The 26,887-nt window shown below is 36.9% G+C and overlaps 1 protein-coding gene across 1 annotated transcript in view; it reads left to right on the top strand.

The window, feature by feature from the left end:
- Window positions 1-1,858: 1,858 nt before the first annotated feature.
- The window catches only part of SSBP2 (single-stranded DNA binding protein 2), a gene marked incomplete at its 5' end in the record, with an annotated part of 35,578 nt that continues 10,549 nt past the window's right edge, over window positions 1,859-26,887 (top strand). The window contains 9 exons of the mRNA XM_008938077.1: window positions 1,859-1,918; window positions 5,089-5,155; window positions 5,325-5,395; window positions 9,239-9,306; window positions 15,457-15,505; window positions 17,449-17,484; window positions 21,184-21,238; window positions 24,365-24,435; window positions 25,752-25,830. Coding sequence (XP_008936325.1) covers window positions 1,859-1,918; window positions 5,089-5,155; window positions 5,325-5,395; window positions 9,239-9,306; window positions 15,457-15,505; window positions 17,449-17,484; window positions 21,184-21,238; window positions 24,365-24,435; window positions 25,752-25,830 — 556 coding nt within the window. The remainder of the gene's footprint in view (window positions 1,919-5,088; window positions 5,156-5,324; window positions 5,396-9,238; window positions 9,307-15,456; window positions 15,506-17,448; window positions 17,485-21,183; window positions 21,239-24,364; window positions 24,436-25,751; window positions 25,831-26,887) is intronic.

The raw sequence follows: 26,887 nt of genomic DNA, 5'->3' as shown, positions 1-26,887 counted from the left end.
AGAGAGGACAAGCAGTTTTCCATCCTGCTTGAAAGGAGCAGATGTTCTGTAATAATGCACTATTGTATACTAATATTAGTAGTGTGATTCTACATTAAGATATGGTTGACTTGAGAGACACTGCTGATTTCCCTTTTATGAGCTCTACAACTGTAAATATAGTTAAGGTTTTGTTTGCTGGATGAGGTAAACCAAACCCAAGATAATGGACTGTGCTGCAGTCTGTACAATGCACTTGGTTGACCTTTATGGAAATTGTTGAAATTCTAATTTCCTCACACTTGTGCTTTACAAGGACCTGCATGTTTACAGCCTTCACCACATGCACAACCCTTTCTTCTTTGTTTCATGTCAGAGAGGGGGCACAAAGAAGCCTCCTTCTTCTATACTACGTAATCTTAAATGCTGTCTTTCCACATCTGTCATAGAATTTTCTTGTCCAGTTTGTAAACCCTCTGTATTTTAAATTGATTTTTAGTACCTATTTTGAATGTCTGTTTGTGTAGGTTACCGAATATCAGCTTTCATCTCATTCTAAGATGTGAAAGGTCCCGTTAATTTTTTTAATGCAAGACTACAGGAAAAAATCCATTGCTAATTACTGGTAAAATAATTATAATTCTTTTGCTAGCTGTTACCTCTATTAATGCACACATTAATAGCAGTGGTGATCACTGGCATTTTAGTTTATAACAGTGCTGCTGATGTATATGCTATTTATTTGTAAAACAGTGACGCTGATCATAGACTTTTAGTGACTTGCCAGTTGTCCTTAGCTACAGCTGACTAGATGATGCCTGTGTAGTTGTGTTTGTTTCTTTTCGAAGAGCCCCCAAAGAGTGTGTTCAAATGTGCAGCAGCTCATTTGTCATCAGGACTGCCCCTGGGAAGTGCCAGCAGACTCCTTTCCTTTATCTCTTTCTTGTCTCCAGTGTCATGAACAGAAGTGAGCTCCTCTTTCACAATATTTTTTTTTAAAAAAAAAAAGTCTTTTTTGTCCCCATGTTCACAGTCAAAGCATAGTTTTAGCTCTCAGTTCTCTTCTGAAGTTAAGAGGTACTCCTGCTTGCCAAAATGATCCTCTTCATCATCTGTTTAGTCAGATGTTTGTGCCTTTTTCCTGTAGATATCACACTTGCCACTAATCTCCTGGCTTTTTGGATTTCTGGATTATTGTCATACTTTGGGATGAAATAAGTAGAAATATTCAATGTATTTGCTGGTACTACCATTTATTTGTCATAAGGAGCTGACCTTGTTTGTGGGCTGTGAAGTGGTATAGTAGTAGCCAAGAGTCACTAGAAACTCACAAGGATGGTACAACAGATTTGGGTATAAATTTGGTTTTGAGAGAGGAGATTTACTGTGTGGGCCTGGAGTTAAATGTGGAAGGATGGGAGGGATGCAGCATTGAATTAGTATGGTTAATGGAACCACAAAAATTCCCAGTATTTGTGACATAAACTGGAAAACTGTGCCATGACAGGTTAAATCTTTGTTGCATTTTAGTGTATTACTGTGACAAAGTGAATAGAATCTATTTGTGAATTATCATCCTGTTACTTGCCTTTGACTCTTCCAAGAACATTTTTGTTTTCTATTTCTGTGTTCCTGACTTTCCCCCTTCTCCAGAGGAAAGTATAGATGAGTGATTATATGATCTAAATGGTTTATTATTCTTCACTGTTAATGCATTAAGTTGTTTATATTCTGCATTCACAATTGCTGTAACAAAGTTTTAAATAATGTACTTGAGGTGTGAATGTGGCACGAGCCTTATGGCCAGTGAGTCAAGGCAATATTTACAAGCTAAATTGAATTCCTTAACAGTATTTCTTTTTTTTTTTTTTCCCCCTAGCCTTTCATGTCCCCTCGGTACCCTGGAGGTCCAAGGCCACCTTTGAGAATACCCAATCAGGTAAGATTTTATCACTGATGCATGTTTGTGGTCCAGGGTGGTGATGCCGTGGTGGGAACAAGGAATGTTTTCTTGTTGGCTACCAATGGCTCATTGGCTACAGAACTCACTTGATCTCTCTCTACTCCATTTTATCTGACCATTAAACAGTTATTTTGATAAGGTGTGGCCATACCACGCCCAGCTTGCTTTCCTGTGTGTAGTACCTACACCTCAAAACTTAGTGTGCACTAAGGCACTTTGCAGAGGGTGGATATAGTTGTCCTGTGCAATAGTTTCCTAACCACATCAAGCAGTTAGCTCTGAGAATTTCTTTACTTAATTTTACATAAAACACATCGCTCCCTGCTATTCTTTTTTGTATATATGAGATACATGTATTTCATAGTAAATATGGAGGTTACTGGTGGAGAAACAGGTTTCATGAAGTGCTGTGTGGCTCTTGCAGGCACTCTGAGGGCTTTATGAAAGCATCAAATTCCCAATTTTCTCTCATCTCCATCAAAGGATGTACATGCCAGTATAACAAGAATGAGTCATGAGCTGCTGTTCGTCAGCAGAGACCTTTATTGGCCCATCTGTGTAAAGATAGTTCTGGAAGCAGATAGCATTTGTGTTTTTAAGTTCTCCATAGTGCAGATAGAAGAGGAGAAGGTGGTTGTCAGCAGATGAGAAGTTCAAGATAAGCTGACAGTGACATATCAGTGGAGCTCTGAAAGAAAATCCGGGTCATTTACAATATTGGGAAAGACTGATGGATCAATGGAATAGGCGTTTTGGTCCAACTTACACTTCCAGGGCAGCCTTTCTTGTCACTACTTGATGCCCCAGCCTTCGTTATGGATATTTTTTATGTCTGGATAACACAACGTTAACAATTTTGTCTTTAGTACTGGCACAATACTGCCAGAAAATACGAAGTTCAAATGTGAGTGACCTGGATGTATCAGGTGGCAAGTTACCTATACCTTTGCTATTTTCTCATAAGGGAGACAGGTGACTTAATTAACTTTGCCAAAGTGATCATCAAGGGACAACATAGGAGTGCAGTGTCATTAGCACTTTAGTTAAATATTTCCTAGAGACATACAGTAACTCAGTACAAATTACCTACCTGATTTTTGAAGCTTTCAGTGATACCTTAGCCAAAGGTACACCAGTGTTTGGGTTTCACATATTCCTTTGTTTCTGTTTCCATGTTTCTGAGCACTGTAAATACTGGCAGGTAGAAGCTGGATGTGGTGAGTGCTGTGGAGGCACTGCCAACCTGCAGTTTTAGTTTCAGAAGCATTTTTGTCTGCACAATGCGATATTTTCAGTTCAGAACTGTAACATAATCACATAATCTCAGTGAATTACAGCTCTTGCAGTTCATTTGTATTATGTCACAGTCACGAATTACAGCTTTTAACAACGCTGCCATTATTTAAGTTACAGTATAGATGGGCAGTGTGTGAAAGTAATAAGCTATTGTAGTGCAGCGTTAAAGTTGAAATTTTGATTAGATGGAAGTCGGTAAAAATCAGAGTTAAAATTCCCACTGTAACTATAACTACTCTGTAATGCCTTGCAGTAGGGGTTGTGTTTCTAAGGCCAGGGAGGGTAACACAGGGTAACACTGTGCACAGTCCAGTGCTGTGTAAGGGTTGTCTGAGCTAGATCTAGCCTTTGTAGCAAGGAAGGTTCCTACCTACCGAGTGCCACACACGTGCCCTTGGAATTGCCTCCAGTACTCCATCACATCCTGTGGGATCAATCCCTACGAGGGTATTTGCTGTTGTCAGGGGATTGTGCTGTGCAGCTACACTCTTTTTTTCTTGTAAAGTGATGTGATGTGTTTGAAAGGAGCCACAGTCCCTCATGTAGTGATCCACAGTATAATGACTGTGTGAGTTACGTGTTCAGTCACGTGTGCTCACAGCAGCAAGGGCCGTGCTGACACCTTGCTTGTCACTTCCCCATGTACTTCACACCTTGTTCTTATGTATCACCCAGGCTTCAGACCACTCAAGTACATGTAAAACTCTGATTTAAATGATGTCATCTCAGATCATTTGTTTATCCCATTAATCTTGCAGTGCAGTGCCTTTTGACTGTATTAACTTTGAGGCAATAATGTGCATCTTAATTTTGAATTTCCTACCTCTCGTGGAAACGAACTGTATAATAGTTGCAAGTAGGTTCCTCCTTATATGTGTCCAAGACTACGACAGTATTTCCCGGTCAGGAGTAACTTATCTATTCCCACAGTAAGCAATCCCTGCATTTCCTGAATAGATTACTGTTATAAAACTAGAATTACTCATTCTGGATACATCTTCACTGAAAATGTGGTATTGTTTTGAAATCCTAAATAGCACCTAGTGGATTAGCTACAAAGATCCATTCATAAAAGTATTTTTCTAAAAACTATAGGTAACAGACTGTAGAAATTAGCCTTAATCCTAATTCAGTTACTACAGACCCAAAGGGCAGATCAAAATGTGAGGACATAAAACCAATGTGTTTGATTTGGACCAGAGGTGAAGTAACTCAATGTACCTTCATGCTTGAAGGGAAGATTTAGGAGGAAGTCTTGTGACTGTTATCTCCCGTAGATGAATAATAACCTTATCTTGGCATTGATGCCCTTCAGGAGTAACGCAGAGTGGAAGATAAAATGTCTCCCACATCACCACCTTAATTAACTGTGCTGTGTGGTTGACTCAGTTACAGCTCAGTCTCAGACAGTACTGTATCCTGACCTCTGAAAGAAAATGTTAAAATAATGGTTAAAAGGGAAAAATGTAGCAATATAGGCTTCAGATAAATTGCCATGTACACAAGAAAAAGGCAGTGTTTGTAGGTTAAATAATATGTAAGCTAAAGTGAAAGAAGTATTGGGGGGGAATAAATGAGGCAATTATATTTTGGATATTATTTATACATAAATTTGACAGAAGTCCAAGAGTTTGTACATACAAATCCATATTCAGGGGTGTGGGATGTTCAGGACTTTTAGCTGAGTTAGACACCTGGAATGCTTAGTTAGGGCATTTAGGAAAGTTAACTCTTCCACTTTTCCCTGAGAAGAAAAACGTAGGGAATTAAACCCAAAATATCTACATTGTGTCTTTAACATAAATTTCAAAGCATAATATGCTTTTAACATATGGTTTCTATGCCTGCAGGCACTTGGAGGTGTCCCAGGAAGTCAGCCATTATTGCCTAGCGGGATGGACCCAACACGGCAGCAAGGTGAATGAAATAAAGGTTTAGACCACCCAAAAGTGCTGTCTTTTCAAACTTGCATCATTCAAACCTTAATGCAGCTTTTTGTTAATTAAAAAAGAAAGATTTGTTAAAGTTGTGTCAGAAGGTGTTTGAGTATTGTATAGTTTTTAAAGTGACATGATTTAATTTGCAGGGCATCCAAACATGGGTGGGCCAATGCAGAGAATGACTCCTCCAAGAGGGATGGTTCCATTAGGACCACAGGTACCTTCCACAGATTGATACCCATTTTTACTGACAGGCATACACTTCTATTACTCTGACTTTCCATAGCTTGAGGATGCCCAGGATTTGTTCTTCTAATCCCATTCTAAAATAGATTTCTTATTTTACAATAATGAATTCTGAGTTGTACCTGTATGTAGTCTAAAATGAAAACATCAGCCATTTTAATGAGAATTTGCAATTAAAAGAGGAACCCCTTAACTTGCTTGTTTCAGAAAAGTTACATTTGTCCTGCAGCAAGTGTATGCTGTAATCAAGGCTGACATTTATAAAGGAAACCAAGGATGAAGTAGGTGTTTCCTCATCCTCCCAGCCTAATTGATTATGCTGTTTAGGAGGAAAGGATTAATACTTCTAATTTAAGGAAACTCTTTGTACCAAAAATATCCCCTAAAATTCTGTGTAGTTTTTCTTTCATCCACTATTGATCTAGATTTTTGGTGAGTGCTGTAAAGAATTTATTTTTCTCCCTTGTCAATCACAAGCATCTCTAGCTCTGTTTTCAAGGAGTGAAGCCACCTTGGACTGAAAGAATCAGCCTCCTCTGTGGTGCTGACTTGGTCATTACTGTTCCTAGGCTCTTTCTTCAAAAGCGTGAAAACATGAGTAGATAGCTGTCAATATTAAATTTCAACAGTAAGCTAAGGTAGAAAAAACAGTGAATTCTGATGCATACCTGAAATATACATCCAACATATTATTCTGTATTTTGTCAATGTTTTCAGGGAGAGAAATTTAGGTAGTGCTGTTTCATACTGGTGTTGCCAGTATTTTGTTCTGTGGCATGCTTGTTGTGCCCACACTTGGATTTTTACTTCCCCATTTCAGATAAACTTCCTAGTGACTTCTTTGCTCCTTGGAATAGCAACTGACGTTAAATGAGTAAATAGCTTTGCCTTTCAAATTTGTTCATAACTGTCTTTACAATTTTGTGTCTTCTTGGTAGAAACCAGTTTGTGTAGTTCTACTGTAGTTCTGCTGTGTGACCAAAAAATCATTATTAAATACATTTGTTATTTTTCCTGTAGCATTGAAGTATACTTACCATTTGATTTTTGGAGGCAGAAAGAGAAGCTTTGCAGTGCTGCCCTATGAGGTTGAGCTGATACTTTATGCAGCACCATTACTCACACAGCAGGCAAATCTCATGCCAAGTTTTCTAAGGATAATTTTTCCATTTTTTCTTCTGTCTTTTAAAATCCAGTGTTTTTGTAAGGTTCTTCTTTCTTGTACTGAACATCCTCTTAAAACTGGGAAAATTGTATCTAATCTACACAAAATTTAAGTTCTCAAATCAATCTTTTCTATAATTGGATCGTCATCTATCTTTTTATCCAGCATTTAGGATCTTCTCAGAATGCAGTTCCGAAAGCAAATTTGATTGATATTTGACATCTACTTTTAACAACCTCTGGCTACAGTGCTATAAAGTCAGGTCTTCCTGTAGTGGGAGGACCTGCTACCTGCTGCACAGGCCATCAACTTACAAAATGCTTCACGTGCTGATACAAAAATGCTTTTGTCCAGTATGGGAAGTGTAGCATGAATGTGCTTGGAAACTTCAGAAAATTTACCTCAGTTTTGTATTTTATTATTCTAGATTGTTTCAAACTAATTAACATGAAGCGAAAAGCAGCAGATGGTTGTAAATGCTTGAATCTGTGCAAAGCTCAGAAGAGTCAGGTTCAGGCTTTTTTCAAGGCTGTAGTTAACACTAGTTGAATGGGGTATTTACTTAAAATCTGAGACTGCTACTTCTCCCCATCCTTTGTATCTGCTGGTGAGCCTCCCACATGCTCCCTAATCCTTTCTGGTTGTAAAGAATCAAGTTATCCTAAATACTTAAGGAAAAAATCTTGGCCAGTCTGGATCATTTTGGCCACTTGACATTTTATGAACAACTCAACTACCAGATGAACAGTGGTGATGGTGACTTTGAGTAAAAAGCTGTAAGGAACAAATGGAGGCACTAGCTTCTGCAGAGAGCATAGCTGCAGCTGAAGGAACATGTATGATGGTAGCCTTAAAGGATTCTTATTTTAGGATGAAGGAGTACATTTGATTAGAATTAGCAGTAATTAGAGTTAGAAGTGCATTTGATTAGGATATTCCAGCCCTACAGCATTCAATAGAGATCTTTAACCCTAGTCCACACAAATGACTCCTGGATTAAAGAGGGAAGATACCAGACAGACCAAACAGGGAGAATGGCCCAGCCCTTCACATCTAGATGGAAAAATTAATTAAAACAGATAAGGAATTGCTGTTTTGTTACAGCTGGACTTTGTTCTCTTCCAGATCCAGTAGTGCCAGGTGGGGATGTTACTGTGCCCAGCTGCTTTACCCACCCATCAGTTACTGTCCTAAGTTCTGACAGAGGAGCTGCTCAGGGAAAACTCATGTAGGATAACCTAAGTTAATCAGGAGGCTTAAGTTAGTCTGGCTAACTTTTGCCTCACCACACATACCAGCTGGTCTACTGGCTGCACACAAAAAGGCAGAAAGTAACCAGCAGCTGTGAATAGTACTGTCCTCAGATGGTGCCACTGGGTCTGGAAAGACAATATCTCTTTGCAGCCACTGGTTGTATTCTTACAAACCAGCTCTTGATGGGACACGTTCAGGATTGTTAACAGCGAATGAAGTTTTAAGTTTGGGGTTTTTGTTTGCACCAACAGAACCTCCTCTCCTAGTTCAAGATCAGTTGTAGATCAGTTCTGAATAACTGGCACATCATATTCATCAAGGTACAAACAGCACCAGACCCACAATTTGAATATCCTTGTTGGATTTCTCCCAGGTATTCATGACTTCATGTTTACATGGTTTTGTGAATTGGACCAATATAGGGAACACCCATAAGCCCAAGATATATAGTTTATGTAGTTTGCAGTATACTATGCATGAAATAGATATTAGTTTTATTATTGGAAAATAGACTGCAACAATGACCTATTTTTTTTTTTAAAGTCCATAGCTTCTTTGTCCTCCCTTCCAAAATGCACAGCTGTTCATATTACAGAATTTACTATTGTGCATTCTTCTGAAATATCAGAAAAATGTAGCAGGATTAACACACATTAGGGGGTGCATTATAATTGTGAGGTGAAGTACACTGTTCTGCTTGTATTCTCCTGAATAAAAATAGGTATAGTTTGTTTTTTCATGTGAACAGTGCAGTTAAACTTTTGTCATAATATCAGAGCATAAACTCAGATTTTAAAGGCATTGGGCAGCTTGTTTGTTGGCATCACTATGACGCTCATTATCACGTTGAACACTTTTCATAGTATTTACTATAGACTTATTAGACTTGCCTGATTAGAAGAGAAGTGTAAACGTTATGCTGTATGTTATGGAAGTGATATCATATGGTCTAATGTTATAAAAGCATTTATTGAAATCTTAACAAGCCCTAATTAAAAATAATTCTATTTAAATCCCGTGATGTGGAAATATTAGAAACTAAATCCAGGTTTATATTTTGAATGAGGTCCCTTGGTATGAAAGTTGAATACATTCTAAAGCCTGCCTATTGCTGGCTGTTAACTTGACCTCTATATGTGTTAATAATTCCTCCTGAAACAATTGAAATTTTAAGTATTCTTAGTCTACTTCTATTGCTTGTAATTCTTTCGCCTTGGGGTTAACAATATTATTTTTTTATGTCAACAATGGAAACTCCTGAAAGAATGAATTACATTGGCCTATCCAGTCAGAAATTGTGTAGGGATATCATTAACCTGCTGTCCTTTCTTTCCCCCTCCTCTTTGGTTTTGTTTTTTTGTTTTGTGGTAGTCTGACCCTTGGTTATCATTGCAGAACTATGGAGGTGCAATGAGACCCCCACTGAATGCTTTAGGTGGCCCGGGGATGCCTGGAATGAACATGTAAGCACAATAATAAAATCTTATCCTACTTAGAAAAATAATTATTTTGTTGTAGATATAACATTTGGGATAAATAAGACAAGGAGAACATGCTTTGATAAGTAACATGCTTTGGTGACTAATAACTACAATATAAAACGTGAACGCACAGCAGTTTCCTTCTTCTGCTTTACTCTTACAGGCACCTTTGCTGTTCCTACAAATCTGTACAAATACTCAGTTTCTTTCACAGGTCAAAGTTCAAATATTGGGAATATTTTGTCAGTATAGTCGCCAATATATTCTTGTATCCATTTTTTTTTTTGGACATTATTTGCATTTACATTTTTACTCTACTTGTTAAGTATTTTGTAAACAATGTTACAAATTGGTTATTTTTTTTTTTTGCAAAATAAAGAGGTACTTCATTTTAGAAAAATAAAATCACTGTCTAGAACTTTTTATTAAAAAAGGACACATTTGAAAGGAGAATTTAAATTATTCTCTCTCTGTTGCTGGTTTTATTCCATAACTACATTTATTTCCACTTTAACAGACAGAAGAGTATTACAGATAAGTGTAAAGTTCTCAGTTTTCTGTGTAATTCTGAGGCTGGATCATCCTTTTGTAAAAATTGGTATAAACTGAGTTCAGTTAAGCTATACTGGTTTATTCCAGACATGGATTTTATTATGAAAATGCATTATGCCTTTGATACCTGTAGACAAGCCCCCTTTCTAAGTGTGTAGAAAAATTTCACATGTTAAATTAGTTTATCTAGAGTAACCTTGATTTAAGCTGGGGCTTTTTGCATAGTAGGTGGCCCAACATGAACAATTTTTGGCACTTTAGGTAAATCTTTTGCTTGCTCGGAGTTGTTTACATGATTAGCAAGCCTGGGAAAAAATAAGGTGCTCCTAAGTTACTTAGATATTATTTTCATATATATATATATATCAGTGTTATTTAGATTTATCTCTTAACAGAATCACAGATTTTAAGGGACTGCTATAGTTACTTTTAGTGTACCACAGACCAGAGATTTTGAAGTCATTCTTGTATCATGTCCCTGCCTCTACTGAATTATGTACTTTTTTACATAACCAGCATTCTGCAGGCTCTGGCATGATCACAGAAGGCAGCATGGTGGTCCAGCTGTCAAGACCTAGGATGATTGTACAACCTAAAGCAGAGAATATCTTCTGTTCTTACTCATTTTACACCTTTGTTTTTTAAGACTGAGTTTTCAGCAGATTGACTCAGAAAACATGGGGAAGATGTATATATCCTTGTTATCATTGTGTCATAGGTACCTATCCTTCCTCTTATTTTTATAGGAGACATGAGAGGTGTTAATTTGCATTTCAAGTAAAGAGTTAACAACCTGAAAAAGTAAAAGAGTTATTGAGATAGATAATACCATTTAAAAATACCTAATCCACCATAGCCCTAATTTCTTCTGATTTCCAGACATAGCTTGAATTTTTGAAGGAAATAAAATAAAATGTAAAGTTGGGTTTTACTGTATCATAGACATCATATATGAGATTTGAAACAACTCTAGGAACCTTCACAAGGATAGACATTTCTTCTTGTAAATAAAATTTATGTAGAAAACATATTTAGAGATCTGAAATTCACTGTGAGTGTAATAGAAGCACTACAGAGATTGTCCTCAGGAGGAGGTTGAATTATAAGAGAAGAAAATTACCTTTCTAAAATAAAATGTTGTAGAAGTAAAGTTGTGGATAGATATGTTTCGAGGCTACTTATCCACATAAATGAGAGTTTATGTAGGAAAAATAAGAAAACAAGTTCCTGGAAAAAAGAATTCCTGGCATGCTAGAAACAGACAAGATGGATTGAAATACTAACAGTTCATTTTGCAGCATTTCATAAGCGGTTTTCATCTTGTGTTGAGCCATACATAGATGATGTTTCTTAGTTCAGTGATGTGGGAAGTACATCAACACTTGTATGTCCTCTTGAAGGGAGCATCATGAGTTGGAGGCCTTCACTTGGGAAATCCATCAACTTTGATACAACAGCTGAACTGATAAGATGTGGAGCAGTAATTACAAAGTAGGTGACCACAACTGTCTCCACGTCTTACCAGGCATATACTGTTCTGCTTTACATTTCTTAGAAACCCATCTTCACTGCAGCTCAGCTGAAGGTGGGTATAGAAAACTCAGTTTTGAGCAAGACTTGATACTGTCCCTTTGCTGATTAAAATGCACTTTAAAGGCACAGGAGAGTCCAAAGTGCAGGTGCTGGAATGTTAGCATACCCTGGGCTGTGTTACACGCTGAACCACAGCCCACTGCAAGGAACTCCATTATTGCATGCCTGGCTACATTAATAATTCCCTTACTGTCAAACTGAGTATTTTTTTCCTCTGTCAAAGGGAATGATGTATACTGATCAAAAGGAAAACAAAGGGGTTGCTATGGTAACTTCTTTTAATTGTATTTCCAGTACATCAGGTCTTCTTTTCTCAATGTAAAGTTACTGCTGTCAAAATGGTCCTTACACCAAAATCTTGGTGAAGACCTATTGTGTCTGATCAAATTCCTGCATTCAGGATCTGTCAGAGTGCATCCAAGGATAACCTGCGGGCAGCAGCAATGGACTGAACTGTGTTCAATGTGTTCTTTGCATGATCCCTCACAGCTTATCTCATGCACAGTGCTAAAAAATAACACTATAAGTCATTTAGTGTGCTTAGCCAGGAAACAGTGTAACTACTCATAAGTTTGTTCCCAGGTACTAATGTACATTTGTCTTTACGTAGCCATATCTTTTTATCACATGAAAATTTTTCAGTGTTCTAGTAGATTTTTTTTTTATTTTTGCCAATGTTAAAATATCAAAATGTGTACTGTACAAAACCAGTTGCCATTTAAAATCCAGCTTTTTCTCCTCAGAAAGAGGAAAAGGAAGCTGTTAAAAGCAGAATATCTGCCAAATATTTTATATTTTTCTGGATGCAAAAGTGTTGTTTAATGTAAAAAGGACAACAACTAGTTTGAGAACCTGTAGAAGGTATTTCTGTCCAGGAACTTAAACTTCACAAATGTAGTAATGCTAAATAATTTCTTGCTTCATCATAACTAATGTCTATTGAGTTACTGTTTGAATCAGCTGATATATAAATGTTTGTGTACAAAATAACTTTATTTCAGCTAAAAAGTTTTAAGTTGAATTTCAGCATAGCCATTTTTAGTAAGATTTTTATTTCTGTGTGGAAAACTGCCCTCTTTGGAACAAAATGGTAAATTTCAGTGAGCAGTGTTACATTTCACCATCACTTTTTAGTGGCCCATGTGAATATCTCAGTCATGCCTGAAGACGAAAAAATGTGATTTTGTTTTTTAACTTCAATTCACAAAGTTTGGCCTAGGTGTTTAATTTCATGATTGAATATATTTACCTCTTGAAATGCTCTAAGATTCGCTTTAAGGATAAAATGCAGCTGTAATTAATCATAGTGATAGATACTTAATAAATGACTCTGTTTTGGAATGGGTACATGCATAATAATGTTCTATAACTCTGTTGATGCTTCCAAAATAAACATTTAGTAAAGGGCAAACACCTGCTTGGCATTGTTTTGGAAAAAAAAAAATTGCAGGTAGCTTTTTTTCTGTGTGTTTTTTAAGCTAACAACTTTTGGCTCCACAAAAACCATATGGCTTTCCAGCAGAATCTGCTACAGTGTTTTGTAAGTCTATACTTAGACCTATCCATGGCTTCCAGTAAATGTGCAAATTCCAACAGTTTTTTAGATGAAAGGTGAGTTTCCCAGTCTCCTGTACGGCCTGTCTAAATTTCCATGTTGCTGTGGCTTAACCCAATCATTTGTCTGAGTGAGCTTTTTAATATCTCTGTGGTTCAGAGTAATCTGCAGTGTTGTCACAGCTATTTTTCATTTGATGCTCTTTGCTAGATACATTTGTGTTACTTCATGTCACACAAACAAGTGCAGGGTATTGAGGTGAAAACAGACTTCCAGTGTTGTTACAGATATTCGTGATTTTTCTGAAAAAGAGCATCCAATAAACCAAATATCACACATAGAAGAAAGAACTTTTTGTAAAACAAACAAACAAACCACAAACACATATTTCACCTTGTAATCGTTAGCAGAGGAGAAATTGCCAAATGCTTGACCTGAGGAGCATGAGTCCTATGAGTCCCTTTCCTCATTTTGCCTCCCTTCCACACATTGAATAAAGCAGAAAAGACCCTCAGATATATTCCTGTTTTCCAGCCTTTCAAAAAGAATGTCAGAGGAAATAAATCAGTTTTCATTTGATTTATTTCAGTTGATTGTTTGAGCTAATTTTGTTACAGTTTCATCAATAATGTAATAAAAAAAAAAAGATTCTATATTAAATCCCTTGGGCAACATGTCTACTTAATAGGTTCTAGTTTTACAAGACTTTAAATCAGATAAAGAACTTCTGAACTCATTAATGAAGCCTGCTTGCTTCTCTATATTTAAATGATGCTCCCATGCCTGGTAAGCTGTGGTGGCTAATGTTGCTTTTCTAAAGGTAATGAGGCTAAAATGCCATTTTAAATGCAAAAGTTTTGTCATCTGCTCTGCCTCTCAGTTGTTGGGGCCCTTCAAAAAGGGATTTTGTCTTATTTATAAGTAACCAGGATTAATGCACCTAGGAATAATTATGGCCATTGAGATGTTATGACTGTAAACGTGGAGGCTTTACCTCCCATATGGCTTAGTTCCCTCAGGACTGTTAGAAGACAAAGCCTAACCACCCAACTATATTTCCAAGCTCAGCTAAGGATGGGAAACTTAAAATAACAGCAAGAGTTGTGAAAAAAATCGTGCTCTATCTGGACAGTTTTCCCTTTTTTCCTTTCCTCATTCCCTTCTGCTTTTAGTACCCCTCTGATGTCTCCTTGAGTTGGCTTTATCAAACAGATCTTCTGCCCGTGAAACACTCTTGGTCCTCCTGCTGGGCAGCTGCTACTTAATTGCCATTTAAATACACAATTAATGACATTAATTATTAATATACACCATTTGGGCCAAGTGTAACAACAAAGTCTGAAAAATCTGAAATTTCTGTTCTGCCTGCTGTACGATAAATTTCACGTTTGTATGACCTCTGTGGAGATAATGTAGCCTCAGCCAAATAGCAAACTGGTTTTAGATATGTATCTAAACATACATTTAAAATCTATGCATAAAATAGCATGCTTTCAATTTTTAATATGTGAGATTTGTTCTTGTTGTTATTATTATCAGTTACAGCTTGTGGGAGCATATTTTCTGTGGCCTGTTCTTTTAAAAAATAGGTTTTCCTCCAACATTTATAAGGTACTAGCATCACTTTCACTAATGGAACCTTACTATAATTCCAGTATTTGAGATCCATACTCAATAAATGCATGCATCCTCAGTTCCTCAGGAAAGTACTTATGTAAACAAGAGTACTGTTTCTATGACTGAAATTACACTTATATTTTAGTACCTCTCTGTGTTTTTCTGTACTGTAAGTAGACTTTTATGATATGTGTGATACTTCCTCCAGATATTTTTTAAAACAGAGTACAACAAAAAACACACCTTGTGAAGACTTATTTTGGAAATGTGTTTTTGACTCTTTGCAAAACTTCTGTGTCACAGTAAAATGTATCTATGTAACACAGAGTTAGATTCTTGGTGAACAGAAGGAAAACACTTCACGAGAGAGAAGTTTTCAATGTCTTTCAAATTGTTCCATTGAGAATATAAAGGAGGAGTGCCTGGCACTTCCTAAATTTGCATGTGTTTGGAACTGATGGCAAACAGGGAAAGACTCCTCACCATGCCTTTCTGTAGGGTCCTGTCCTGAAGAGTACAGAAGTACAAGACAAAGTCAGGAATGGAGCTGTCTTAAATGTGAGGGGCAGGATTGTAATAACTAAATTACCATTAATCAACCCATAAACCACTTAAATTACAAAGGTAATGCAAGGATGAGAATTTTGCTATAGCATTATAACTTGGTGTAGTTATGTTTTATAAACACATTTTTAATTTTTAAAAAAAAGCCATATCCTTCCTTGCCCTGGCAACAGATTCTTTTGATTTGCTTCCTCAGAGCTGGTCGGAAGATGGTTATTGTTCTGTATCTCACCTTTCCTCTTCTGTTACAGGGGCCCTGGGGGTGGCAGACCTTGGCCAAACCCAACCAATGCCAATTCTGTAAGTAAATATTTAAAATATGTTAGACATTATCCTAGGGAAGTTTTTCCCATCAGTACACCAGGAAGAGAATTCCACTTCATTCAACAAATAGAATACTGCAGCTTTTTATTTTTCCCCATAACCCTAATGCAGAGCAGATACAGCAGAGAGTACATCTAAACAGAGAGCTCATTGACCTGCAAATATCTGCTAGCAATCACACAAGAGCTCTACATCTTTACATCAGTTACAGCACTTCCATAACACAAAGGTTATCCTGGGTTATATTTAAAAGACATTTTTGCTTCCTTTAACCCAAGTAAGATGAGTTAGGTCAACAATGTCTGACCAGCAAGCTCTACAGAAGTCACAGCTTGTTCGTATACAGCTTAATGTGTGCTCTCATATTCTACATGCCAAGAGCTGCTCTTAACTGAAAAATATGGACTCAGAGAAATTGCTTGCAAGACATCAGCCATTTTTATATGCTTTTTATAAAAACCAGTGCACTCTACTGAATTTCTGTACAACTACAAAATGAGATAGTCTGCTTGAAGTAAAGTGAGGTCAGTGAGGCATCCCACACGAACAGCAGCGTGTGGTATTCCTTCAGAAGTCACAAAAAAGTTTTCATTCAGTCATCATACATCACCAGTATAAAACAGTGTGCCTTTTTAGCACTTGCAGTTGGGTAAGATGGATCTGGCTTAACAGACTAGCCCGGTTCTTTCTGTTGGCACTAGTTTTGATTTTTTAATTCTACTAAACACAGTCAGGGGGAAAAAATAATTTTAACTCTTCCTCAATTTTCTTTTGCATGTACCAAACTAAAATGGATGTTAGGATATTTTTCAAATGATAGTTGAAATATTTTCATTCTGTGAAATTAATGGAAAAGTCCAGTAGTTTATGTATTTGAAAAAGTTAGGTGGCTGACAAGCTACCTACAGTCACCTAAGATGCTTATGCAACAAAATAATTTTGTATTTAGTCAGTACAGTTGCCTAATTCTTATCCCATTCTCCTATAATAGCATTGATCTGTGCTCCTTTAGATAGAATAATGGCAAAGGCTATCATAAAGAAGAAAACTGGATTATTCACAGGCAAATAGATTTCTCTAGATAATCCTCTGTAACAAATACCACAATTGAATTTGAAATTAAAACAGACATTGCCCTTTAAAAAAAAGGAAAAAAGAATAATACAAAGAAATAAATTAGTATATTCTAGGGTGAAAGATATAAGAGAGTTGCTCTTCATTTTATGGTCAAGATTTTAGTGAAGATTAAGTATATATAAGAACATACAAATTCAGTCCATGCTTGGGATGACTCTGAAGTCCTCTTGACTTAAATGCAAGTATGTGCTCCTTAAGTGTATAAACCCTATAAAGCACATTATTGTATCTTAACAATCTCTTAGCTTAACCTTTTACTATAGACTGCAGACCTCTGCAGGCCTTAGTGTGGTTCCTGCAATAAGAATAAGACTCTTGTAGATGCAGAAACTGTATTGGCACTAGACCTTGTAACTGAGTATCTTAAAAAAGTGATGTTTGCTGTTAAAAATGCCTCACTTACTATGAAACAATGGGGAGAAGATATCAGACAGATCTCAGTCTACAGACATTTAAATGTCTGAATTATGCTACTTATATTCATTTCATTAAAGTGACTACTTTAGTCTTAATCCTAAATTGAAATATTTTTGTTTGAAATATCGGGTATTAAATTTATTCTGTGTCTATATTGCTAGTTTTGGACTTGAACGTACTTATCACAACAAGTAGTGGAAAAGAAGAGGTGTTTGTTTTGACAGTAGCATTTTTCCTTAAAACTTAACTGTGTCTTTGAAATAAATTAAACAAATAAGCTGTAACCTACAGCTGTACATAAATTTAAGTATGGATTCCACCTCAATGCAGAAGAAATCACTGTTTTGTTTCTGTTGATATTACAGATACCTTATTCTTCAGCATCTCCTGGGAACTATGTAGTGAGTACACTTGTGTGTGTTTGCTTATTAGAATAGATGTTGCATTTTATTTAGGCAAAGAAATAGCTGTCCAGATGTTAAGAAGAACCCTTGTGTATTGGTTGAGAACTGAACATCTGATCCGCACTCAAGTTTTTTTCCTGCCATCTCTGGTGTATATGTTGATGTTCATTACTAGAATCATTATCAGTCTGGTCAAAATTGCCCTGAGTGCTATTTTATTTCAGCAAACATTTGTATAACCAATACAATATATCGTCTTCAATAATAAAGGACAAAAAACTCCAGCTTTCTCACTAGCTCAGTATTGTATATCCATTTATGAACTTCTCAGGAAAAAAAAAAGCATTTTACTAGCCCTCCCTCTGGAATTTAACTAGTACACTTTACCTATCAACAAAATGTTTTTCATTGGAGTATATACTGCTGGTTTTTGTCTGTATCTCAAGAGATTCACTTTGTTTATCTTTTTAGGCTCTTTACTGTTGTTGTTGTACTTGTATTGTTTGTGCTTCTGATGTACTCTTCTAAGCATATTGTTTCATCCATTTTTATTACATACTTCATACTGGTGTCACAGGGTAAAGAGGGAGAATATATACATGTAAGTGCATGTGTGTGTGTTGGATTCCACATATCTGTTGGTCAGTCAGTTTTCAGTAGACCTCAGTTTTGGTATTTTATGTTTCATCACCTGAAGATTAGAAAACTGCAGAGTATTGGCTTTAACCAGCATAAAACCTTAAGCTATTTCGGAGTATTGATTGAGGAGATGCTTCACCATGAGGACAATATACTAGTGCTTTTTCTTCTGTTCGTGCTGCTTACAGGTTTCTCTTACTTTCAGTCTTCATGGGAGAGGTGATCCTGCAGACCTAAAGCTGAAGGATGAGTTCAAGGATGTGATTGTTTTGCTTAGAAAGGAGCAGTTGCTTTTGTCCTTTATTTAGGCAATTAGCTGTGGAAAAGGTTATGATTCTCAAAAGTGTGTATAACTGTATTACTTGTTTTGCCACGTTCAGAGGAAACAGTGATTTCCAAACTAGTTCTTTCCATGCAGAGCTTCATAAATTTCTCTCTGCTGGGAAGAACCTTTGTTGTTTTACTCTAGACATTGGTGAACAATTATTGTTGCAGATTTTATACGATTTTTTAATATTTGACTTCATAGTCTCATTTTTTTAAACTTATGAAGTCCTGAGAAACTAGAAAAGCAAACAGTATAGAACATTATTATAGAGAAGAAATCTAAATAAAATGCAGTTTGTAGTATCAGACTCTGTTGGTGTAGTCACATCTAGCCAAAAGTCAACCAGGATAAACGACTTGGACAAAAGAGGGCATCACCATATTTCAGTGCATAGATAGAGTAGGAGTAAAGAGGTGGTTTTACCTTATTCAGTGACAACACTGAGATTGGTGCTGGGATGTTGCATGTACATTCCAAGATGCAAGATTGGCCTTTTTTAGCCAAAGGGCATGTGATCTGGAACAACACTCTTTGAGAGCTTAATCTGATTAGTTTATTAGACAATTTTTGAGAAATAATTCCATTACATATTAATATATTCCCAAGGTGAAAATAGTGGATACTATTTTCTAAGTCTTCCTAAGAGAAGTACACAAACAGTGAGAGAAAATGCAAATTTTAAATAAGATGTAAAAGTTAGCAATGAAGATAAGTAACTTTTCTAATAAATGACCAGTTAATGGTTTCTGCACCTCTTTTTGTGACGCTGAAAAATATATATAAACCTAAAAAAAATCAGTGAGCTTAGTGCACAAGTATGTGGACAAAAAGTCATAGTATGTGATGCCTAGAGGGTCATATATATGATCTGAAGGTCTCTTGTGAGTGTGAAGTCTGTAACTCTGCAGCAGCAATGGGGAAACTTCTCATTTTCATTGCTGGATGCTGAATAGGCCTTTCAGACATTTTTGGCAAGCCTGATCCTAACACAGGCTTTTCTGATTTGGTTGTAATTTGTGAGGGGGAAAAAAAATCTGTGTGGCTGCAGGCAGTATGAAATGAAGTTGTGATTATGCCTTGATTTTTCGTAAGCTGATGTATAGTTTCATGGTGGAGCAAGCCTTTGTTCTAGCACACTTAATGAAAGATGCTCAGTGACCTTGCTTAGGTCACAAGCAAGGGGAAGCACAAGGTAATTACATATACTACTACAGATCCTACTACAGCTGCTAGGTGGGATTACATATAAGGGCATAGAGAGCTGTATGTATCTTGACTGTCTGCAGGAATGTGCTGCTGCTTGTGGGTGAAAGATTTCTGTTTCATCTACAATTAACTGGGAGTTGATCCCTGGCTGGCAGACAGAGACACTTCCCCTGCAAGTATTTCACACGTGCAAACACACGGAGGAGCGGCATCAATCAGAAGGCTGATGTGTTACTGAGCTTGATTGTCTGAGAATAGTGTTTGCTAGTGTATTATTGCTAAATGGTTTGTAAGAAATGCCATTTTAAGTAGGCCATCGAGAAACAGTGTCTATTGTTTTAAATCCAAGACTTCTCCACCTCCCTTCAAAGTACCTCGGTGTATTATAGCAAATCCCAGCAATGCCCTTGTAAGCACACAGGAGTAACCAAACCTTCATATTCAGTGCCATTGAAAAAAAAACATTCCTGTCTGGAACAGTGTATCTGCCACTTTAAAATGTAACAAGAGAGATAAAAATATTGTCATTGTGTGGCAATTAAAACAATCATCTGTTGCTGGTGATTATTATTATTATCATTGTTATTATGCAAAGTCAACACTTATTGACTTCTGTTGACAGAGATGGTTTTTATCAAACTGGAAATTGGAAATTTTTCATGGTACTTAAAAACATTAGTGAATCCACAAACACGGGAAACAAGAAGTTATGACTCATCTTACTAAATGATTAAGATGTTCAAAATAAAATTCTTGGACAAATTCTAAGAGAACCTTAAAAGGCTTGTTTAACAATGAAAGCAGTTTATGTGCATTTCTTAGTCACCAACAGGTTTGTAACACAAAAATCCCTGAAAATAAGAAAGTAGATGTTCCTTGATGGGTTGTGGTTGGTTGTCTTTTATCTTGAATTTGTCAAACCCAGTGATGTGATTGTACTCAGCATTAATTGAGAACAAACGTTATTTTAGAAAAATTGTAGGATATTATAGAGTAAGAATTAAGATGCCTATGACATCAAGATACCAAGTCTGCCTAAAAAAGAAAGCTTCCTTAAGGTGATTAGGCTCTTCTGCCCCCAGAGGACACCCCTTTGTTTTGTGCTTAGCAAGCCTGGGTTACTCTACCATTTGCTGTGAACAGAGTACAACAAATCAGAAATGCCAGCTGAAAAAACAGGGGTAATAAAAGTAGATTGAGGGGAATTAAATATAATTGTCTTAGGACCTGTTCCAAGAATTTCTCTTGTCTGACTCACAGCATGACACAGAGTTAATGACTAATGGGTATTCTTGGGTCTGTATACCTGCGTACATCAGAAGTGTGTGCCAGAACTTGATGACCAATTACCTTGTCCTAATCTGTGATGAGCTGTTTTGCTAGCTTATCAGAAAATGTGCATGTTTTACCAGAGTAACTCATGACATTTGTGATTTATTTTTTTTTTAATTTGTATTGCATTCATTTTTCACTGTAGTATTTTTTTTCCTTTCATGCTAACTGACATATTCTGTTCTCTCTAGGGTCCTCCAGGAGGTGGAGGGCCACCAGGAACACCTATCATGCCTAGTCCTGCAGGTACTGAAATGCACTTGGAAATAATAAAACATAATTATAGGGGATTTTAGGAAGTACACCAATATTTTTCAGACTTTAATTTTCATAAAGAATAAGATAACGTCACATTACTGGTTTTATACTTTCTGCATCAGGTTTTTTTCCTGACCTTTTATTCTCTTTCTCATCCTGCTATGTTGCAGAGGTACAGTGCTTTGTATCTCTGCAGTCCAGAGCAATTAATTGCTCTGGCTTTTGAGCCCATCTTTTCTTGCACGATTCCAGCAATAGCAAGTTAAAACTGAAAGAAGGTACGGTCTTTATTTGCCTTTGCTGATGTTCTTTGAAACAATTCCCCAAGTTAGGATATCAGGAGAACTCTGGTGAAACTTCCCTGTGCTATCCTACGGGATAGACCTGAGCAAGATTTGGCTCTTGAGCACTGTGCTGCATCCCATGGCTTTGTCATCTGACTGAACAGCAGGGCCATGCTAGACAGGTTGGTCTCCTCTCTCTTGCAGGGCAGGAGTAAGGTCCCAGAGGAGCCATAGGCATGCCCTACGAGTGATCTTTTCCTCAATCCTCAACTGCCTTATCATTTCCTTAAGTGACATAGTCTATATCTTGCAACTTGGACCACACAGAGATTTTGGCCATGCAAAATATTTGTCACATTCCTACTAAGTTTTGAGGAAAAAAGGATGAGGGATGGGAGGATTCAGGATGGCTAGCTAGCTTCTCTAAGCTTAAAGAGATGTAAATATTTCTCTCCATTGACGTTCTGCAAAGATTCTGGTATGAAGGTAGAACTGTAGGGTGTGGAGGATGCTGTCCCACCTCATGGACATAACTGGTAATCTGCCAAAATGAAACTACTTACCTCTAGTGTAAACCAGTAATCAATAGCTACTTCTTTTGGCCAGTGTCTGCCTTTGTAACTTAATTTCACCAGCTAAGAGGGACCTGTTCACCTTAGTGGTGTTACAGCATCCTCACGTGTATCCTACGAGTTCTTGGTGTCCTTTACAGCAAGAGGGTAGGGGAATGTCCTAGCTGGCCATGAAAATTTCTTGCACCAATATAATATCTTCATTAAATGCAATTCTGGAATGCAGAACTAATAAATCAAAATGAAACTTAAAGCATAGGGCTTCCTTGTTTATACCATTAGGGGAAAAAATAATTAGTGCAAGCTGGCATTTAAAATTAGAGTCTCCTTTAATGTAAAATAAACATACAGACAGCCTGCACTTTAAAAATTCTGGCACATTAGGCTCTCTGTGTGTAGCTCAAATAAAGCTTCTGCTGATACTTGTTCCCTTTCTCAGTTAAGAGACTCAAAGATGTTTTGCGACTCTGTTTTCCAAAGTCTGAAAACACTTAGAAATTGGCCACCTGAGAATTTTGCAAAGGTATTTGCTTGCCTCTGAGACAAACCAGCTCAGAGGGTTCCCATGGCCCAACCAGCCCTTATTTTCACATGAGCCAGCAGAACACAGGGAGAGATGAGGACGCATGTTGCAAAAAGTGTCTGAAGAACTTTTTGCCTACTTCATCGGACATTAGAAATAACTTTTTATATCCTAATTTTACTTTGATAACTTTAAGCTAAAAGCATTTTTGTCCCCTCTTCCTCAAACAGTATATTTGAATGTTCTGGTGATGCATAGTACTCTGTACATAATGGAATTATTTACTCACCAAGGCAAATTAATGCTTAGAAAACTGTTTCTGAAAAATTAAGGAATAGACAAAAGTCTTGATTTTAACTTTCCAGTGTACGTACACATACATTCTTGCAGGAAGTGAGGCTGCATTCCTAGTTCCAACATGTTTCAGTGGTCTTGGCTTTCTCAATTTTACTACTCCTTCTCAAAATTCCCCCACCACCTCATCCTGGAAAAGGAATTGCAGCTCAGCAGTGGGTTTTCTCTGTTTAATCTTGAGACTCTGGTTCAATGAGGTGGAATGGTCTTTGGAGGGTCACTAGACAGAAAACAGTAAGCTATTCTTTATTCTTTTTGGAGATACTATAGAGGTGCTGATTTTCCAGAGTTGCCTGTATTTTTCTAAATCATGCTGTCCCCTTAGGGATGTGTTTAGGCTTTCCTTAGGTCATTCTCGTCTCGGTAAACCTTTTCATTACATGTTCTATCTCTTGCCATGTTCCCTGGGGAAAGGTTTTTGCCTGTTTTGTCTACTATCTGCTGCATGTATTGCCTTCTCTTCCATACACATATTGATGAAATGTGTTAAGAGTTTGCGTGTGTTAGCAATGGAAATAGAGATCAGAATGAGTAGTTTCCATCTACTAATGGTTCTTAGGCATTAATTTCTTAAGTTCAGCCAGAGCAGTTACCTGAGTTGACTCCTGAGTTTCAGCTCTGGAGGTGCTCCATGTGAAAGTTCATGTGCACTGATTGGAGGAAAAGGGCTGAGACACAACATAGCTGTGTTAATGTCTGGCAAGGCCGAGTGAAACTCTTGGCAGAACTTATAAGGTTAAGAACCACTCTATGCCAGGATGGTTTTGGACTCAGGTTTGGTTTGTTGGGTTTTTATTAAGCATTGCACTACACTATGCTGTTAAGATACATCAGCTAAAGCTAACCTTGGAATGACAATCTTTGCATAGTGTTCCACTGACTAGTTAGATGTATCCAAAATAAAATTGACTGACATGGATGAGAATAAAAAAATTTACTGTGGAATGCTAACTTGCAGTCTGTATAATGAGAAGTTATTTATCATTTATTACAGACAGAAAACGACTTACAGGAAGTATTGAAAAGAAACTCCTGTTTTATAGAGAATATTGAAGATGAGTGAAGTAATTTCAAACTCTAGAACAAAAGGGTTTATGGGATTAAATAGTTACAGATACTTGGTGATTTATAAACCTTTTAATAGTCATGCATAAAACTAGAGTCTAGAAGTAGTCACTTAGGGGCCGTTGAATTACTTCTTTTCATAGCTCTGTTCAGTGGTAGCAATAGATAGAAAGGGAATGAAATCTTCCATTATATTGCCACTGTGTATCAGTGATTCAGGCACAGAAATAATGTGAACGAAATGACAGGAAATGTATTAGAGTAGTGGTTTTATTGAAAGGTATATATTAGCACTTAAAATAATCTCTTATTACAGATTCAACCAACTCTGGAGACAACATGTACACTTTAATGAATGCAGTACCACCTGGACCCAACAGACCTAATGTAAATATGCACCTAGTTATATACCTCTTGAAATTATACAGGGTTTTTTTTGTCCAAACAGTATGTTTCCATTACTTATCCTTAATACTGAGTCTTCCATTTTTTTGTGGATGATGCTTCAGTTGCTTTTTAATGTACATTTTAATGTTTCCCAAATCAATAATGACAACACATGCAAAATAATGATTGGACCATATTCTACTGCATGGAGAAGAGCATAGAAGCTTCTGCATGTAGATCTTGGAGATGACTTGATTGGTCACACTGCAGTACAATTGACTCCTGTGTGATAGGATGTCATCCTAGGACCTGCAGCTGAGCATTCATTTCTGTGGGATTCAAACTTCTGTTGTAAAAAAGTACCCTTGAAAAAGGAGGAGAAAATTGCTGAAGGTAACCCAGTATTATGTTGCCCTGCCATTCTGTAGAAAAGGATATAAAATCAATGCATCTGAGAAGAAACAAACTTCCCTGTTTATCTACATGGAATGTTAAGATATGAAACCTGTTAACAACGTTGAGGTATTTGCCTAAAGAACTAGTTAACTTGTGAATATTTTAGCCTAAATTTCAGCAGTTCTAGAGCTGACAAAAATCTGGATTCTTAGGTAGAACTTGTTTCTTCTTGATCTTTCTCTATGCCTTCAGTTTTATTGTATTTCTCTGATTACAACCATATTTCATTTAATCATGACCCATATTATGGGCTTTTTGAAAAAATGGCAAGTAGAACTTAAAAATTCAGATATTGAAATATTCCTAGATTACTATACAGTGAATTTTAGTATTTTTTCTATAATGTTAATATCTTTATGTTTTTGAAGCACTAAATATAAGGTTGATATCTAAAATTGGACAGAAACTGTTCATGCTGCAAAGCTAATGTGGAGTAGCCTGACTGTCAGGATGGATAAGGTGGGGTTTGAAAGCTGTTAATTAATTGCTTACTCATTGAAGAGAATCATAAAGTTCCCTGTAGCTTCAATTGGAGTAGAGCGAGGTCAGCACTGGCAGGTTTGAAAGTCATACACAAAGTGCTGAAGTATATAAAAAATTATTCCTAAATTATATTCCAGCTGACTGAGGTGAGAGTTTCCAAAAATCACAAAGAGAGCATTGGGGAAAAAATAAACAAAAGCAACAATGTTTTTGCAGTCTTTGCATGAAAGATCTTCACTTGACTTATGCATTCAGAGCTGGGACTGTGCATTTTTTCTTTTTTTTTTTTCCCTCTCTGAGGAATATTTTCTATTTATTAGATTATCTAAAAAAACTTGTACAGTAATACCAGTTTTTACTGTCTAATCCTTTTGTAGTTTCCAATGGGGCCAGGGTCAGATGGACCTATGAGTGGACTGGGTGGAATGGACTCACATCATATGAATGGATCATTAGGTAATGATAGTAAATATTAAAACTTTGTGAATTTCCAATGACTAGTGCCATTTTCTATCACTAACCCTCTGAGTTATGTATGTAGAAATCTCTTACAAACTGAAAAAGTTGTGTATACATCAGTAAGAAGTATTAATATACTTTTTAAGCACATGAGTCGGCACACATCATGCACTTACAGAAGAAATATACTTTATTTTATTTATGTAAGATTATGTTTTAATCAAGTTGATGAAAACTAATCTAAAATAATACCATCACAGTAACATAGAGGTCAAGGCTTAAGAAACATTTTTGTATAACTCTCTTTCACTTTGGAAGTCTTGGGAAGGTGTCAATGTGACATGCTGGTGCATGTTCTTATCAATTACATGGAAGTAATTGATATTACATATCTTGATATAGGTGTTAAGCTGGTTTTATCCCAACATTTTTACATCCTCATTTGTCCTGTACTTTGACATGCGTCTGTGAAGTGCGAGTATTATTGCTCCCATCACCATTAGCAGCCTCAGTCAGGTGCCAATTTTAATGCACCCAAGAGAGGATGGATTCTTGCTAAGGCATGCAGAGGCAGGAGGAACAGTGTACTGCGTGACTTCTGACACTGTGATTTTTGGAGGACTCATACCTAGGGGAGAATCCTTGCACTACTGAGCAAAACACACACTGCCTCATCTACTGACTCTGCTAGCAAATTTTGTGCTCTTACTCTTTGCTGGAAGTACGATAGACACTTGAAAGGAATTCAAGAAATAAGCCACTGCTATTATAAAATGCATTTATGCCTGTTTCCTCCATACCCACAATGTAAATTAATACCTTGGTTTTATTTCTGTTCATACCCTAACACCAGGCCGGTGTCTCTGAATAGAGTTCCTGTGTTGTACTCTTCTCTTTTCTCTGCACTAATGGCCATGCAGGCAACGACAGGGGTAAACCTTGGGCTCCAAAGACTTGAGATATCTTTTGCTCTTCTGTTCCCCTGGCCCACAGCAAGGTTCTCCTCTTTCACTTCTGGGAGCTGGCCCGAAGCCCACAAAGGGCACCAGCATTA

This window comes from Merops nubicus, unplaced genomic scaffold (genome assembly GCF_000691845.1).
Source record: "Merops nubicus isolate BGI_N331 unplaced genomic scaffold, ASM69184v1 scaffold41983, whole genome shotgun sequence".
NCBI classification, from domain to species: domain Eukaryota; kingdom Metazoa; phylum Chordata; class Aves; order Coraciiformes; family Meropidae; genus Merops; species Merops nubicus.
This window is presented reverse-complemented; position numbering and strand designations above follow the sequence as displayed.